The sequence below is a fragment of the Nerophis lumbriciformis genome, linkage group LG15 (genome assembly GCF_033978685.3).
Source record: "Nerophis lumbriciformis linkage group LG15, RoL_Nlum_v2.1, whole genome shotgun sequence".
Lineage (NCBI taxonomy): Eukaryota > Metazoa > Chordata > Actinopteri > Syngnathiformes > Syngnathidae > Nerophis > Nerophis lumbriciformis.
The window spans coordinates 2,792,316-2,811,293 of NC_084562.2; the positions used below are offsets into that span (position 1 = coordinate 2,792,316).

An 18,978-nucleotide genomic window follows, 5' to 3' on the forward strand; every position below is an offset into this window, starting at 1 on the left:
GGAATTTTGCGATGAAAACAAACGACTTAATAGCTGGCCACCATGCTGTCCCAAAATGTCCTCTACAATCCGTGACGTCACGTGCCGGCGTCATCATACCGAGACGTTTTCAGTAGGATATTTTGCGCGAAATTTAAAATTGCACTTTAGTAAGCTAACCCGGCCGTATTGGCATGTGTTGCAATGTTAAGATTTCATCATTGATATATAAACTATCAGACTGCGTGGTCGGTAGTAGTGGGTTTCAGTAGGCCTTTAATACCGGTGGGCTTGGTTATAGAGCTCTGTTTCAATACACATAGCCTGTCGTGGTCGTGGGCCTCTTCACCGGGCTTCAGTACGAGCTGCTTTAGCCCTTCTATGCGACGGAAAGTGCTTGATTTGATATGCTGCGGAGCCTGCTTTTAAAATGTTCGAATGTCATCGTCATTTTACCGTGGCAGCCAAAATCGTAATTGTGATTAAAAGTACAGCCTTTCTTGTTCATTCTTCAGGTGGCGACGAAGTAGAAAGAATTTCAATGATTATGCATTGCTCTCCTTCACCTGGTAAGAATTGCACACGTTCCCTCATTAACATTTACACGCCATTTTGATCACTTTGTTTTACTTTGTTGCCTGTACAGGAGCTTTTAAGCCTTGTGAGCACCTTCTCGGCAGCTGGATGATTCGCCTGACAGTCTGGTTCATCTGCCTGGTGTCGCTGGTCTTTAACAGTCTGGTGCTGGTTGCCACATTCCTCCCCTCACGCTGCACCTTAGGCCACACCCACTGGCAGGCCTCATCCATCCCACCGGCCAGGTTTCTGATGGGGCTTCTGGCCCTGGCTAACCTGCTGACGGGCCTGTACGTGGGTGTATTGATGGTGTTGGACGTCGCCACGTGGGGAACCTTCGCCGCCTTCGGCGTGTGGTGGGAAATGGGGACCGGGTGCCAGTTCACTGGCGCCCTGGCTGTCTTCTCATCAGAATGGGCTGTTTTCCTGCTCTCCCTGGCCGCAGTGGAGCGTAGCGTGGCCGTGCGGAATATACTCGGGAAGGTGATGATGTCACCCAGAAGGAGCGGCCTCAGCCGGAGAGGGTGTTGGAGAGGAGATCGACACTTTGTCCTCGCTGCAGGAGTGCTTGGGTTAGTTGCTGCGACTGCAGCGTGCCTGCCTCTACTGACCTTCAGCGACCATTCTGCCTCGCCACTTTGCCTGCCCTTCGCCGGGGCTGAGAGTCCAGCCTTGAGCATCACTGTAGTCCTGGTCCTCCTCAACGCATTGGCTTACCTGTTCACGGCGGCCGTATACACCGAGCTGTACTGCCACCTTGGCAGGGTACAACTGGTCGACCCAGAGCAGACAGGTGCTCTGCGTCATGTCGCGTGGCTCATTTTCACCAACTGCATCTTCTTCTGTCCCGTGGCCGCTTTCTCCTTCGCCCCCCTCTTGACAGGATCCACCGTCGGCAGCCCGGAGATCGCAAAGTCGGTCATTCTCATTTTCTTCCCGCTGCCCGCATGCGTCAACCCGGTTCTCTACGTTCTCTTCAGTCCGGCCTTCAGGGAGGACTGGCTACGGCTGCGCAGCTGCGGACGTTTGGCCAGGGAGGCGAAATCCGGCAGCGAAAGTCACAGAGACAACGAGGCCGCGGGGTCGGAGCTCACGGATTGCGGCTCCTCGGCTCATTTAGGCTTCGGCTGTGGAGTTTACTCTCAGCTCTGCGGAGAGACGGTTGCCTGTGAAAAGTGCGAGGCGGCTTTGCATGCCAAGACCTGCTCTTGCACCTCGTCCCCCACGGCCTGCAGACACTTGGTGAAGTCTCGCAGCTGTCCCACCCTGCCGACGGGAGCGGCCCCCTGCCAGCGTGCTGAGGGATTCTGGGCAGATAGCGTGACGCCGTCCGCTCAGTCCGAATACGCCGACGAGGGGGACTCGTTTGTTTCTGACAGCTCCGACCAAGTTCAGGCGTGCGGCAGAGCCTGCTTCTGTCAGAGCAGAGGCCTCCCTCTGGTACACTACTCGTACAGTATACCTTCGGGCCAAGACTAGCACCGCCTTAAGAGTACAGAAACGGAAGGAATGTGCCAACGACCCTGGTGAAAGATTACAGCAAGCACTTAGGTTGGTTTTGACTGTGTGAACAGACTCATTTAAAGGGAACTTAAGTCATGTGGAGGAGAAAATGGTGTCGCCTGGTGTGCCTGCCCTCTGCCTTGGATGGGGCCCTAAAAGCCTCCTTCACTTTTTGTACGCTTTTTCATGTAGTTTTAATTATTCAAAGCCTGTCAAATGTTTAAATTTCCTCTACAGCAACTGTTCATTTTATACCTGGGTGTATATTTTTTTTACATAAATGTAGCAAATGTAATCATTGTAGAGTTTGAATGTATGAGTCAGGTGGTCTTCACCTCCCACAGGGAAATGTATGGTCTTTGTGACTGTGGTCTAACGCTATTTCTACCAAACGCTTGTGTTGAGTCGCCAAGACTAAGAATGTGATCCGACATCACTGGCGTTTCGTCATGAGTGTGCCGGTGTTATTTATTGTTTGAACGGCAGCCATGTTTGGATGGAGGTTTGAAATATGAGCTTTTCATTAATATACACTGTCACAGACTGTTCCCTACAGTACATGAACTGGTACATGTAAATATAGTTTCATTTTTCCCCTAATTATTTGCCTATTAGGAAATAAGATTGTTTCAAGTGGGGATGCAATGTTCTGTTGCCAGGGTCAGGTTTCTTTTAAGTAGGACAAGTTGCCATTGTTCCCCTGAGCAATATGCGCTTTTATGAACATGTCATTTTTAACTCCGCTTTGCACTTAAAAAAAACCATTTTGTCTTTAGAAAGGAAAGCTACTTTTTACGGTAATTACAGTTTGGCGACACATTGACTTGAATATTTGTCAATCAAATACAGTGGTACCTCGGCTTACGAGTTTAATTGGGCTGCTTTAGGCTGAGTTTTATTTTAAGCCTCAACACCTTCCAAAAAATGTTTTCACCATTTTTCATTCATGTCTAACTGTATTTTTTCAGATCAAATTGTATTTGATGCATGTTATGTACAATACTAAAACAAACTAATTGGAAATGCATTGTACAATAGTTGACGTTTTTAGTGAAAAATAACACTAATTTGATGCCTGTATGGCAAATATGAAATTTGCCATTATATTCCTATCAATGGCTGAGCAGGAAGAGGTTAGGAATACGTAAGATTTCACATGAAGCACCCTTTCCCTCAGTAATTGACATTTTACTTGCGCTTCTCCAAGCAAAACAATTTATGCACAGCAGCACAGTTTTACTTGCAGTGAAGAGCGACTTGTTACCCAAAATACCTGCATGTCACACACGGTTTCCGTGGGTCATTAAAAGTCATTAAACGTTTGTTTTTTTTACTTAAATGGCATTAAAAATGATTAAATTGATGTCTAGAGGCAATAAAACAAATTTAAATGGATCAAATCACACATACTACTGTATTGGTTAATTAATTCAAGGCAGGCAGCAGTTAACGGTGCTACGTTTATTTGGCGTGACCAACAAAGCAACTTGCTGCCGCCATGACACCACCATAACTGGCAGCTATCACTACAGGAAAATAGAATTTTGGATTAAACAGTCTTGTGGGCCAATTCTAATTCACTACAGAGTAACAGTTAATGTAAACTTTTCAAATATTCAAGATTATCATTGTCAAATGCTTATAATGTTGTCTATACAGGCAGTTATAAGCGTTTGACTATATATATAATAACTATGTGCAGTAGGACTTGGGCATTACATTTTGTTTTAAGTGGCATTAAAAAGTATTAAATAGATGTGCGGATACCTGCGGAAACCCAGAAAAATGTAACCCATTGAAAGTAAATGATTCTGTTTTGGGCCCCTAAAATACACCACAATTTGAACATGTATCATAAAATATGATACATTTACTTTAGGGATGCGTTAAAATGTAATATCGGAAATTATCGGTATCGGTTTATTTATTATCGGTATCGTTTTTTAAATTTTTAATTTTTTTTAATTTTATTAAATCAACATAAAAAACATAAGATACACTTACAATTAGTGCACCAACCCAAAAAACCTCCCTCCCCCATTCACACTCATTCACACACAAGGGTTGTTTCTTTCTGTTATTAATATTCTGGTTCCTACATTATATATCAATATATATCAATACAGTCTGCAAGGGATACAGTCCGTAAGCACACATGATTGTGCGTGCTGCTGGTCCACTAATAGTACTAACCTTTAACAGTTAATTTGACTCATTTTCATTAATTACTAGTTTCTATGTAATTTTTATATTGTTTTACTTTCTTTTTTATTCAAGAAAATGTTTTTAATTTATTTATCTTATTTTATGAATTTTTTAAAGAAGTACCTTATCTTCACCATACCTGGTTGTCCAAATTAGGCATAATAATGTGTTAATTCCACGACTGCATATATCGGTTGATATCGGTAATTAAAGAGTTGGACAATATCGGATATCGGCAAAAAGCCATTATCGGACATCCCTAATTTACTTCTAGATAATGACAAACAATATATATTTTAATACAAACTACAGTATTTTTTTTATGAAGAACTGTAACAATAATGTACAGCATTTATTTTTGGTGAGTTGTCTTCTATTGTATCTTCTTTGAAGTGTTTCTCTGTCAAACACCATCAGACTTAGACTTCCTTTTATTGTCATTCAAATTTGAACTTAACAGTACAGATAAGAACAACATTTCGTTGCATTAGCTGGTTGTAGTGCAGGATAAAAGAGCAATAAGGTGCAGATATAAATAATTAGATTACTGTACAGATAAATATATTGCACTTTTGCATATGCATACACGTTTATGGATGTATGTTATATTGTCTTTATACTCCAGCGAGTTAATCCATTTTTGGGGGGAATTGAGGGAATTATTTTCATGCGTTCAAGAGTCTTACGGCCTGAGGGAAGAAGCTGTTACAGAACCTGGAGGTTCTGCTACGGAGGCTGTGGAACCTCTTTGGAGTCCAGCAGTGAAAACGGTCCTTGGTGGGGGTGGGAGGAGTCTCTACAGATCAGCAACGTATACATATTTTCAATGGGTACATGTTTGACGTTTAGAAATGATGTCAACGTGCTTGGCTGGCGTATGGTACAGACTGGCAGTGCTATGCTAGTACACGTCATGTTTTTCAATGATTTATTTCTTTAATTCACTGAAATGATCTACTTCTTTTCAGTCCTTCACACTCACTCACTTTGTCCCCGTTGTTGGAAAGACTAAGTTATGTCTTGCTATTTATTATCTATCACGCTAGCAACTTAACTAACTAGTGGTGGGGAGGCTCGTAACCTGAAGCATAACAATTTCTCTAAGGGAGAGCTCAAATCCCTATGTGAGCCGAGGTACCACTCTATTAGCTTTTTTTCACTGCCCTCCTGTCTGTGGCGGTCGTCAGATTTGGAAATAATGAGTTTAAAAACACAAAAAGCAAAACAAATGTTTAAAACTGCAAATGAGATATCTTCTGTTGCTGCTTTTTGTCATTTTTCAAGCCAGCTGTGTGTGTGTTTATTTAGTTCACAGTGGCACCTGGCCATTGTTGAGAAGAAGTATGCCTCAACCCATAACACATTTAGCCGGATGATATATTGTTGATGCATTATATATATTGTCAGCATTATTTTGAGACCAAATTAGGCACTAACGTAATCATATTTTTTTTAAATAATAATGCAGCTACTCCTTTCCAAATCAAACAACTTTGAATTATCATTGATTTTTTTTTTTTTAACTCATTGTAATTGGAAGGCCAATAACTTTTAATTATCCTATATGTAAACAAACATCAAAATAAAAAGGACTCTCAATCGCTGGTAACAAAAACTGCACTTGATGTGAAGTGCAGTTTTTTTTTTCCCGAGGGTGAGGTTGTTTTTTGTTTGTTTGCAAATTTGGCATACGTGCTCGTTCATTCAAAGCCAAAATATCCCCACGCCGGACTTTTGCTTTGCAATCATCTTTTTTCCCCTCATCATTTGTTACTTTGCGGTGCTTCTCACTAACGAGGCTGTCTGTCTGTCTGTGTGTGAGCTATCGGTCGCGCCTCCACCCACACAGACAAAGATTGTGGTTGATTGACAAGAGGGTTCACTCTGCTATTGAATAAAATCGCTCAGGTGCTGAGAGCGTTGCACAGAGTGAACCCTCTTGTATCCTCCTAAAGGCGAGAGGCGAAGAAAACGCACATGAACACAATGATCAATAGCGGTAGTTATTGAGTTCATTTTCACTTATTGTTCCAACTATTGATGAATTCACTATCAGCCCAGGTGACCGTGACGAGCCAGGTGTGTGGTGTTTTATGCGCAAGGGCCAACACGTAGTGCCAAAACTTTTCGTAGCAGTCCAAATTTATAAGTGAATGTATGGGAAACACTGAAATAAGGCCCTTCAAATCTGATCCTTGTCATTTCCACTGTGCAGGCGTTTCTAAAGTGTTCCAATTGAGTGCACACTCATGTGGATCTCATAAGATCTCTCTCTGAGCTTGGCTGAGGTTATTGCACGCATCCGGAATCCAACTCACAAAATGTTGTCTCCAACGCCACGATAATATTGTGACCTTAATGTGCGCCTCGTGTACAATAGGAAGGGGCTTTAAAATGGCCCCATTCGGCACGGTTTATCTGACACATGAAACGTGACAAATTGAGATGGCATTAGAGTGTTGAACATTTTTAAAATGTGTTTTGTGGCAATTACAATTTGGACCACTGTGTCAGTTGCTATGTAGAGTGGCCCTTTCCATCATTTACAGCAGGCCGCACCGCAAAATGATTATCCGCTCTCTTCCTCTCACGCGAGATCCACCCTAGAATGGGGCCCATATGAATTCCTTTCCTACTGTAGCTTGCCAACATGTCCTTTGATTGTTTGACATATTTCTTATCCCAAGTCATGAAAATGTACATTTCTGTAGCTAGGTTGTTCATTTTGGTATTCATGTGTAAATTATTTGAATAACCACAAGTGGGATGCTACTTTAGGAAGCTACCTCCTCAGTTGTAGTAATTAGCAGCAGTCCTTTAAAAGACATCCTTGACTTTGTTCCTTTTGTTGTCGTCATTGATGTTTGTGCTAATTATGGGAGGAATATGTTATGTAAACTGTGATTTTTTTTGTTTTTGTTTTTAGTTTTGTGAAAAAGTTAGGATAGTCCATGGTGTAACTGAATGTACACACAAGGGTCTAAATTGGACAAAACATGCACACCGAGCTGTGTTGCGTGTGCTGATTTTCCTGTTCTGTGCACTGTAATTAAATCCCAAAGTTTTACTGTGAAATAATAAAAATCATGAAATTTAGTACACATCTTTAAGGGACTGACAAGCACTTGTGTGTAAAAGCTGAGCAAGTTTGAAAAACATGACCGTAAAATACCAAAAACCAATTGTCCATAAGTCATCGACCATTTTGGATAATTATCTTACCATTTTAACACCATGGGTTGTGCTGATTTTTCACTAAAAGTATGCTAAATTAATGCAAGACAAGTTCATTTTTGTTCATTTTTTTACTTGGTTTTTTTTTACATCTGAGATCTTCCCGGGCTGTTTTATCTGCTCATGTAGAAAAAATGTGAATAAATCTGGACGAACCCAAACATTTCTGTGATTTTTCAGAAGGATTTTCATCACACTTCATGAATGAGTGAACCTTAAAGGATTAATTAATATTTTGGGGACAGTAGATTTGAATTATCTATAAAGTCCTCAGGGGAGGCCGGACGATAATCTTCTCCGTTGTCCTGGTCACCCTTTGCAGGGCCTTCCTGTCTGCATCAGAGGAGGCAGCAAACCTCACAGTTGCACAGTACATCAGCACTACTATACCTGCAGTTTCCATATGAGTTGGGAAATTGTGTTAGATGTAAATATAAACGGAATACAATGATTTGCAAATCATTTTCAACCCATATTCAGTTGAATATGACGGTGTGGCGCAGTGGAAGAGTGGCCGTGCGCGACCCGAGGGTCCCTGGTTCAATCCCCACCTAGTACCAACCTCGTCATGTCCGTTGTGTCCTGAGCAAGACACTTCACCCTTGCTCCTGATGGGTGCTGGTTAGCGCCTTGCATGGCAGCTCCCTCCATCAGTGTGTGAATGTGTGTGTGAATGGGTAAATGTGGAAGTAGTGTCAAAGCGCTTTGAGTACCTTGAAGGTAGAAAAGCGCTATACAAGTACAACCCATTTATCATTTAATATGCTACAAAGACAACATATTTGATGTTCAAACTGATAAAAACATTTTTTTTTGCAAATAATCATTAACTTTAGAATTTGATGCCAGCAACACGTGACAAAGAAGTTGGGAAAGGTGGCAATAAATACTAATAAAGTTGAGGAATGCTCATCAAACACGTATTTGGAACATCCCACAGGTGAACAGGCACATTGGGAACATGTGGGTGCCATGATTGGGTATAAAAGTAGATTCCATGAAATGCTCAGTCATTCACAAACCAGGATGGTGTGAGGGTCACCACTTTGTCAACAAATCAAATGCAAGAGCAAATTGTTGAACAGTTTAAGAAAAACCTTTCTCAACTAGCTATTGCAAGGAATTTAGGGATTTCACCATCTACGGTCCGTAATATCATCAAAGGGTTCAGAGAATCTGGAGAAATCACTGCACATAAGCAGCTAAGCCCGTGACCTTTGATCCCTCAGGCTGTACTGCATCAACAAGCGACATCAGTGTGTAAAGGATATCACCACATGGGCTCAGGAAGACTTCAGAAACCCACTGTCAGTAACTACATTTGGTCGCTACATCTGTAAGTGCAAGTTATAACTCTCCTATGCAAGGCGAAAACTGTTTATCAACAACACCCAGAAACGCAGTCGGCTTCGTTGGGCCTGAGCTCATCTAAGATGGACTGATACAAAGTGGACAAGTGTTCTGTGGTCTGACGAGTCCACGTTTCAAATTGTTTTTGGAAACTGTGGACGTCGTGTCCTCCGGACCAAAGAGGAAAAGAACCATCCGGATTGTTATAGGCGCAGAGTTGAAAAGCCAGCATCTGTGATGGTATGGGGGTGCATTAGTGCCCAAGACATGGGTAACTTACACATCTGTGAAGGCACCATTAATGCTGAAAGGTACATACAGGTTTTGGAGCAACATATGTTTCCATCCAAGCAACGTTACCATGGACACCCCTGCTTATTTCAGCAAGACAATGCCAAGCCACGTGTTACATCAGGGGTGTCAAACTCAAATACAGAGTCGGCCAAAATTTAAAACTGAACAAAGCCGCGGGCCAAGGTTGAACAAATTAACCTTTTAATAGGGACCCAAACAAGTTTTGCATTGAATATTGAACAAGCAAGGCTTACATAACATTATAGTGACATGCAAAATTGAGTTTCAAATAATAATAATAATAATTAAAAAATATCAATGGCATATCAAATACAATTTTAATCCAAATTGAATGCCTATTTTCTATTTGCAGCCTTCTGAGGTAAATATCAAAATAAGCTTTTTCCACAGGCTAATAATAAATTTAGAAAATAAAATAACAATAATGAATGCATCAAAAGTTCAAGCCTTGAAGTAGCAAGAGAAAGTGCATGAATAAAACGTTAATTATTGCTCAGTTTGCTACACTGGTTTGCTTTAACACTGAATATGGAACAAGCAACGCTTATGTAACTTAATAGTGCAAAATCAACTTTCAAAAAACAAACGAAAAAACATCAATGGTATATTAAATACAATTTAAATAAAAAATGGAATGCCTCTTTTCTATTTGCAGCCTTCTGAGGTAAATATCAACATTCATTTTTTCCACAGGCTAATAAATTTGAAAATAAAATAATGAAAAAAATCAACCATTCCATTTTTTACTGCTCAGTTTGCGACTCACTGATCTAATCTGATGTGCCCAAGACAGATACCTGCCATCTTTTCTGGGATGCTAGATCATTAATGTCGGGGCTCAGGTGGGCAGGGTTTGGTGGTAGCGGGGGGTGTATATTGTAGCATCCCGGAAGAGTTAGTGCTGCAAGGGGTTCTGGGTATTTGTTCTGTTGTGTTTATGTTGTGCTACGGTGCGGATGTTCTCCCGAAATGTGTTTGTCATTCTTGTTTGGTGTGGATTCACAGTGTGGCGCATATTTCTAACAGTGTTAAAGTTGTTTATGCGGCCACCCTCAGTGTGACCTGTATGGCCATTGATCAATTATGCCTTGCATTCACTTATGTGTGTGTAGAAGCCGCATATATCATGTGACAGGGGCTGGCACGCTGTTTGTATGGAGGAAAAGCAGACGTGATGACAGGTTGTAGAGGACGCTAAAGGCAGTGCCTTTAAGGCACGCCCCCAATATTGTTGTCCGGGTGGAAATCGGGAGGAATTCGGGAGAATGGTTGCCCCGGGAGACTTTCGAGAGGGGCACTGAAAATCGGGAGGGTTGGCAAGTATGAGTATTAGCTCTAATGTTAATTTGATATTGCCTCAAGGGCCAAATGAAATTACACGGCGGGCCAAATTTGGCCTGCGGGCCAGAGTTTGACACCCATGGTATAGACCAAACTTTTATATAGATTTATATATAACTTTTATATAGTTTGGTTTATATATAAAAAAATGTATATAGTTTGGTCTAAAAAAAACGGCTGGTCTATATAGTAAATGTTAAAGGACTGGGGTAAAAGTCAGGGCTGAAGATCTATAACATTAATCATAAAAACTAAATTTGGGGCATTGTTTAATTTTTTGCTATGTCAGATTCCAAATGTAATGGTAATTTAGTATCAAATGACAAAACTACCATTATAACTACAATGCTTAACTGTACAGTCATTACACAATAAAATCATACATTTTCTGGTTTAGTTTTGAAGAAAAATATGAATGCCAATTTTTTTATACACAGGCTTGAATCCATGAGGATGTTGTTTAATCTTGGCGGTACTTAACTATACTATAATTATTTCCCCGAGTATTGTTGATATAATGACATAATTTGAAATAAAGATTTTGAAATTGAACATGAAAAGAACCCTCTTCAAAAAAGTAATTCCACTCAGATTAACACAGCCAAAGTTATTACCAAAAATAGAGCAACCATTAAACCGAAAGGACAACAAAAGTTCCCAAAATACGCGAAGGGTTAATATTAATAGAACATATATGACAGTCAGAATATTATTTGTATTCATTTTAATGTGGTGTTTAATGTTTGCAATACAGATGACCAGTGTCTAAGGACACAACAAAGATGGTGAACATGCATGACGAGACGTTGGACTCTCCCAGCTTACTTCTTTTCTTCTTTTGCAATTTGAGCTGCAAGGAATATAATAACAAAAAGGAAGCGATTAGCACCTGCAGGTGGAAATATGATAGTCCTAATTTGAAGACAAAGACAGTAACACCAAAAGTACAACAAGTGAAATCTAAGAGATTGAATACCTTCAAACAACCATCTGCTGTACTGCTATTATTCATTATTTTAGTTATGGATATCGCTTGTTTTAAGTGGGTATTGTGTGCCTGATTGTATATTATGTATAATATATCTTATGTACCTTTAAGTCCATGTCTTAGACTAGAAATTTAAAGTTTAAAGTTGTTCAACCTGTGTAAAAATACTTCACTAAAAAGTTGTAAAGTAATATGTTTTTTTAAGCATTGAAAACTTAGATTTAATCTTTTCTTTAAAAAAAAAATCATCAAATGTTACATTATTGTAAACATTATTTATATATATATATATATATATATATATATATATATATATATATATGTATATATATATATATATATATATATATATATATATATGTATATATATGTATGTGTATATATATATATATATGTATATGTGTATATATATATATATATATATATATATGTATATATATATATATATATATAAAAGATAATATGTAAGATTCTGTATATATATATATATATATATATATATATATATATATATATATATATATATATATATATATATATATATATATATATATATATATATATATATATTGTCATGTATATGTATATATATATATATATATATATATATATATATATATATATATATATATATATATATAAATATGTGTGTGTGTATACATATACAGACCTTTCCTCCAGAAGGTTTTATCTTTGTCAATGTGATGTCAGATGAAACTAAAATTGAGCTGTTTAGCCACAATACCCAGCAATATGTTTGGAGGAGAAAAGGTGAGGCCTTTTCTCCCAGGAACACCACGCCTACCCTCAAGCATGGTGGTGGTAGTATTATGCTCTGGGCCTGTTTTGCTGCCAATGGAACTGGTGCTTTACAAAGAGTAAATGGGACAATGAAAAAGGAGGATTACCTCCAAATTCTTCAGGGCAGTTGGGTGTTCCAACAGGACAATGACCCCAAACACATGTCAAAAGTGGTAAAGGAATGGCTAAATCAGGCTGGAATCAAGGTTTTAGAATGACCTTCCCAAAGTCCTGACTTAAACCCCATTGAGAACAATGCTGAAGAAACAAGTCCATGTCAGAAAACCAACAAATTTAGCTGAACTGCACCAATTTTGTCAAGAGGCGTGGTCAAAAACTCAACCAGAAGCTTGCCAGAAGCTTGTGGATGGCTACCAAAAGTGCCTTATTGCAGTGAAACTTGCCAAAGGACATGTAAGAAAATATTAACATTGCTGTATGTATACTTTTGACCCAGCAGATTTGGTCACATTTTCAGTAGACCCATAATAAATTCATAAAAGATCCAAACTTCATGAATGTTTTTTGTGACCAACAAGTATGTGCTCCAATCACTCTATCACAAAAAAAAGAGTTATAGAAATTATTGGAAACTCAAAACAGCCATGACATTATGTTCTTTACAAGTGTATGTAAACATATATACTGTATATAAGGATGTTTCAAAAGTAGTAAATGATAACCGTACATTAAAATTAAATATGAGAGCCATATGGTAAAATGAAATATGCGCCTGGAATACTTACGGCGAACCTCCAGCTTGCACTCCACGACGTCCTCCCCGCTGTCGTTGATGGCCTTGCACATGTACACCCCGCCATCAAAAGGACAAGGCTTTCGGATCTCCAGAGTCAGAACACCATGTTTACTCAGCATCCTGTATTTGGCTTCATGTGTGATGTCCATCTTGTTTTTGTACCAGGTCACTTTAGGCTATAGCACAATATAAAACATGTCATTAAATTCATCCAGTCATGAACTAATTGAATGTTGTTGCAAATATAATAATGTATTATGTTGGTCTGCTTTGTTGCTGGGTGTAAGTATAGGAATAACCTCACTGACCTTAGGAATGCCTCTGACAGAGCAGCTGAGGGTAGCGTTGTACCCGGAGATGACTGAACGGTTCATTAAAGGATGCGTGAACTTCGGAGCCTCAGAGAAGTTGATGTCCTTGTAGGTGGGAGACTTGTAATCCAACCCTGCAGACACATTAGTTTGGCAATGCTAATCACATTTTCAATCATGTCAATTTAGTGGTGATATTTATTTGAAAGTCAATCAAGGCATGATACTCATGTCCTTCCAGTCCCACATACCAGTTTTCTGGATGTAGACGCTGTCTTTTGTTACGCAGGGTTCTGGACTGTGACCCACCAGGTTGATGGCGAAGACTCGAAAGACGTATTCGTTGCCCATTATGAGGTCCGACACGACACAGTTGGTTCTGCGGTACTGATCCAAGACTGTGAACCACTCCTTTAAAGGTGGGAAAAACAAGGAGAAGACATTGTGATGAAAGATAGTGATTCAAAAATATACCAGTCCTTTGCAGAAGACATCGATGTTTTGCGTAACAGGATATTTTTTTCCCGAAATGTGTAACTCTGACAAAAGACAAACACAAATGTCCTCCTGAAAAAACAAAGTCATCTGCAGTGGGCATTTACATTTTGTGTAACAGGGCTACTTCCAGTGCTTCAAAGAATTTGCAACGTCGTAATTGCGTCAATTGCGCGGCTTTACAACTTTGTCAAATACCAACAATTTCCTTGCATATTTTGGCCAATCAGTGTTTTTTTTTGCCAATCAAATTATTCTGTAAGGGGCACTCAATCGCGAACGTCAACTTTCTAATCAAAATGTTTGGATGTGCAGGATGGGTTGCGGGGTTTGGTGGCGCTGGGCACCGTTGGCGACCAGGCCTCTTGTTTCTTTATTTTTCTTTATTTTATTTTATTTTATGTTTTTTTTATATATGTGCATGTATTTGTATGTGTGTATATATATATATATATATATATATATATATATATATATGGTGGGTGGTAGGAGGTCAATAGATTAAATCAGGTCTTCGTCTCCCGCCCATCACAGCCTATATGGATGATATGACCATCCTCACCACAACCAAGGCGTGTGCTAGGCGGCTGCTGAACAAGCTGCAAGAAAACATCCAGTGGGCCCGGATGGAAATAAAGCCAAGCAAGTCCAGAAGCATCTCGGTGGGGAGGGAGAAGCTGATGGAACATCGATTCTGTGTGGGTGAGGAGGCTATACCAACAGTGTCTGAGAAGCCTGTCAAGAGTCTTAGACGTTGGTATCATGCCATCCTCAAAGACACAGGGCAGGTGGACCAGTTCAAGCAGGATGCTATAACTGGCCTTGAAAACATCTATAAGACCATGCTCCCTGGCCAGTTGAAGCTGTTGTGCCTCCAATTTGGGTTGCTAACCAGGCTAATGTGGCCTCTTACCATCTGTGATGTACCAACCACAAAGGTAGAAAAGTTAGAGAGGGTGGTTAGCTCATTTGCTAGGAAGTGGCTGGGTCTTCCCAAATGCTTCAGTAATATCGGACTGTATGGAAGAGGTGTTCTGGAGCTTCCTGTGTCCAGCCTAGTAGAGGAGTTTAAGTGTGCAAAGGTAAGGCTGGAAATGACGCTAATAGAGTCTTGTGGTCCATGCGTTGCCCAAATAGCTCTTTGGTGACCGAAAGGAAATGGACTGCAGTGGCAGCTACTCTGCAAGCAAAGGAGGATCTTAGGCACAGACACATCATTGGCCTTGTGCAGCAGGGGCGAGGAGGCCTTGGCCTTGGTGAGAGCAGACCGTTGTGGCATACGGCTGTTCCAGCTCAGCGACGACGGCTGGTTGTAGAGGAGGTACGTCGGCACGAGCAGGCAACAAGATGTGCAAAGGCTGTCTCACAAGTCAAGCAAGGACAGTGGATGAGCTGGGAAGGAGTTGAGAGGAGAAAGGTCTCATGGAGGGAGCTATTGGGCATGGAGGCAGTTCACATCAGCTTCATCTTACGCTCCACTTATGATGTCCTTTCCTCCCCCTCCAACCTCAAACAGTGGTACGGAGAGGACCCCACATGCCCCCTCTGTCCATCTCCAGCTTACCTCAAACACATTCTTGTTGGCCGCAAGACAAGTCTGTCACAAGGGCGCTACATTTGGCGGCACAACCAGGTTCTGAAGTGTCTAGCAGCCACGTTAGAGGCCAGAAGAGTGAAGATAAATGCTCTTCCCCCGCCAAAAGTACATTATACATCCACAAGAGAGTTAATCCGAGAAAGTGCAGGGTCAACCAAAGGCCATATACCAGACATAGGCCAGCTCGGAAGGGCTCGTGACTGGAAAATGGTGGTGGATCTCGATCAAAAGCTCTGCTTTCCTTCAGAGATAGCCAGAACAAACCTCAGACCAGACCTTGTGCTCTGGTCCTCCTCACTGCATATCGTGTACATAATAGAACTCACGGTTCACTGGGAGGCTGCTGTGGAGGAGGCATTTGAACGCAAAGGCCTTAAGTGTGAATGTTGGCCCTGCGATGAGGTGGCGACTTGTCCAGGGTGTACCCCGTCTTCCGCCCGATTGTAGCTAAGATAGGCTCCCGCGCCCCCCGCGACCCCGAAGGGAATAAGCGGTAGAAAATGGATGGATGGATGAGCCTTAAGTACACCAAACTGGCAGATGATGCTGAGCAGAATGGATGAAAAGCTAAGGTCTGCCCAGTGGAAGTTGGCTGCAGAGGTTTTGTGGGCCGGACAACCATCAGGCTGCTTAAGGACATTGGAGTTTGAGGCCAAACCCTGCGAAACACCATCAAAGCCCTCTCAGGAGCAGCAGAGACAGTCGGTGGCTGTGGGTGAAGAGGAGAGACACCATCTGGAGCTCTAGTAATACCTACATCACATAATGGTTAAAAGCAGAGGGGGACTCACTTGGGATACCGGGTGTTGCTGATAAGCCCTCTGGAGGTGTCGTGGGCCTATCATTGAAACACCGGTGAAGGAGGGTGCCCACCTGATGACCCCAATGAAGCTGTCAACCATCCCCCCTCCTCTCTGTCCCCCATTTTGCAATCCCACCCAACCAGGTCCAACACCATAACCGCTTTGAAGCACCTCCGAAGGAGGTAGCCTACTGTTACCACTCTACTCAGGTTATTTTGTATCATGGGATTGTTCCATCTACTCCTAAAATTGAACTGTATATGTGTATGTATGTGTATATTTTTATATATATATATATATATATATATATATATATATATATATATATATATATATATATGTATATATGTATATATATGTATATATGTATATATATATATATATATATATATATATATATATGTATATATATATATATATATGTGTATGTATAAACATACTTAGATATATGTGCATGTATGTGTGGGTATGTATGTGTATATGTATATATATATATATGTGTGTATGTGGGCAGCACGGTGGAGGAGGGGTTAGTGCGTCTGCCTCACGATACGAAGGTCCTGAGCAGTCCTGGGTTCAATCCTGGGCTCGGGATCTTTCTGTGTGGAAATTGCATGTTCTCCCCGTGACCGCGTGGGTTCCCTCCGGGTACTCCGGCTTCCTCCCACCTCCAAAGACATGCACCTGGGGATAGGTTGATTGGCAACACTAAATTGGCCCTAGTGTGTGATTGTGAGTGTGAATGTTGTCTGTCTATCTGTGTTGGCCCTGTGATGAGGTGGCGACTTGTCCAGGGTGTACCCCGCCTTCCGCCCGATTGTAGCTGAGATAGGCTCCAGCACCCCCCGCGACCCCGAAGGGATTAAGCGGTAGAAAATGGATGGATGGATGTGTGTATGTATGTATGAATGTATGAATGTGTGTATATATGTGTATATATATATATATATATATATATATAAATATATATATATATATATATATAAATATATATATATATATATATATATATAATTTATTTTTTTGAGAGAGAGAGAGGGGTGGATATAGTTGGGATCTACGGGCATGCTTGGGGGCGGTTGGATTGGGTTGCTGGGTTGCAGGTTGTTTCCTCCCCAGACCGGGGCGGCTGCGTACCGCTCGCCTCTCGGCGGCGTTCCTCGGCGCTGTCTGCAGCTGTATGGGGCTGTGGCACTGGGCGTGGTCGGCGGTGTGTTGGGGTGTTGGGTTGGTCGAGGTGGATGTCCGGTGGCTTGATTGGCCTGGCTGTGGATGAGTTGGGGTCGGTGGATTGGCGGCCTCAGTGGTAGCTGGGGGTGTGCGTTGTTGTGGTTTACAAGGTCTGTCGCTCTTTTGTTTCGGTTTCGGCGACCGCGGGTGTTTGTACTGCGAACGGGCGGTAGTGGTGATGGTTGCTGTGGTGCTACCAGCGGTTGGTATTGCTGTGTTGGGTTGGAGTGGTTGGCGGACTGTGATTGGTGTCTGTGCGCTTGTGTGGTTGTGGGGGCTGGCTGGTGTTGGCTTGGGACCCACCATGAACTTGATGTCCCCCAATTTTAATCGCACTGTTAGTTCCCTCAAGCATACATATCTCATTCACGCTACAGTTCACACATCAATAGGGACTGGAGGTCGGCTGTAACGGCTGACCACCTAATTTTAACTACACAGTAGACACTATGGGGGCCTTGCACACATGCATGGGGGGGTTGGGGCTTTTATTAATTTTTTATTATTAACTATTAATTAATTAATTATTATTTTTTATGTATTTATTTATTTATTTAATTATTATTATTATAATTTTTTTTTTTTATTATTATTTTTAAAATATAATTAATTATTTGTGTGTGGCGTCACGGGGGTTTTGCTTCCTGTTGGGTGGGGTCCGTGCCCGTGTGGCCCGACCTTGCACTGTGGGGTCTGTGTTGGTGAACTGATGCGGTTGCGGCGCGGCATCCTTGTCTGGTCCAGATGCTGTGTCTCGGTTGTTTGGGCGGTGGTGTGTTTGTGCGGGTTTGGGTTGGGGTGGTGGGGTATTTTGGTGGGGGAGGTGTTAATGTCTCTTGTTTGCATATTGGCGTTTGGGCTGACTGGCGGGCTGGTGCTGGCTGGTCTCCGTGATCCTGTTGGCATGCGGTTGCCGGGCGCAGTTTTCTCGATCGCTTTGATTTTATCGAGTGGTGCTGGCTGTCTGGGGGTGTTGCAGCTGCTGTTTCTGCTGCCGTTTGTTTGTGGTGTGGGCGCCTGTGGCTGCTGGGTCCGGTGCAGGGGGGTGGCTGATGTTGTGACTGGTGGCAGCGCGTGCACGTGGTGGTTGTCGGGGCTGACGAACTTGCCGGCTTCATATTTGTTTATTGTCGTGTTGGTTGGCTTGTCGGATGTGGGCCTGGGATGCCCTTGCGCCCTGCCGCGCCGCCCTTCACGCCCGGTGTCATGCCGTCGTCTGAGGCTGGCTTGTCGGGAGTTGTCCCTAAGTGACGGGGGTGCGCTGCCGGACCTGTGGGGCTTGGGAGAGGAGATTGGCGGGTTCTCAGTGGGCAGTGGGTGCCGGGACTTGATCGCTGTCCCGCCGGCCTGTGTATGGATTTGTTGTTGTATATATATGAGTGTGTGTGTGTGTGTGTGTGTGTGTGTGCGCATGTGGATGGATGGATGTAGGTATGTAAATGTGTGTATGTATGTGGTTGGATGTATATGTGTGTGCATGTATGGGTATATGT

The 18,978-nt window shown here is 41.9% G+C and overlaps 2 protein-coding genes across 2 annotated transcripts in view; one reads left to right on the forward strand and one right to left on the reverse strand.

Annotated features, from left to right (window-relative positions):
- LOC133616016 (leucine-rich repeat-containing G-protein coupled receptor 4-like) overlaps positions 1-7,648 on the forward strand; it is a 90,491-nt gene extending 82,843 nt beyond the window's left edge. Inside the window, exons 17-18 of the mRNA XM_061974997.2 lie at positions 495-548; positions 626-7,648. Of these exons, the coding sequence (XP_061830981.1) occupies positions 495-548; positions 626-2,034 (1,463 nt within the window). The 3' untranslated portion in view covers positions 2,035-7,648. The remainder of the gene's footprint in view (positions 1-494; positions 549-625) is intronic.
- A 3,572-nt stretch (positions 7,649-11,220) lies between these two features.
- The window catches only part of LOC133615781 (myosin-binding protein C, cardiac-type-like), a 97,587-nt gene continuing 89,829 nt past the window's right edge, over positions 11,221-18,978 (reverse strand). Inside the window, exons 28-31 of the mRNA XM_061974553.1 lie at positions 13,612-13,771; positions 13,358-13,494; positions 13,039-13,225; positions 11,221-11,353 (exon numbers count right to left, since the gene is read on the reverse strand). Coding sequence (XP_061830537.1) covers positions 11,325-11,353; positions 13,039-13,225; positions 13,358-13,494; positions 13,612-13,771 — 513 coding nt within the window. The 3' untranslated portion in view covers positions 11,221-11,324. The remainder of the gene's footprint in view (positions 11,354-13,038; positions 13,226-13,357; positions 13,495-13,611; positions 13,772-18,978) is intronic.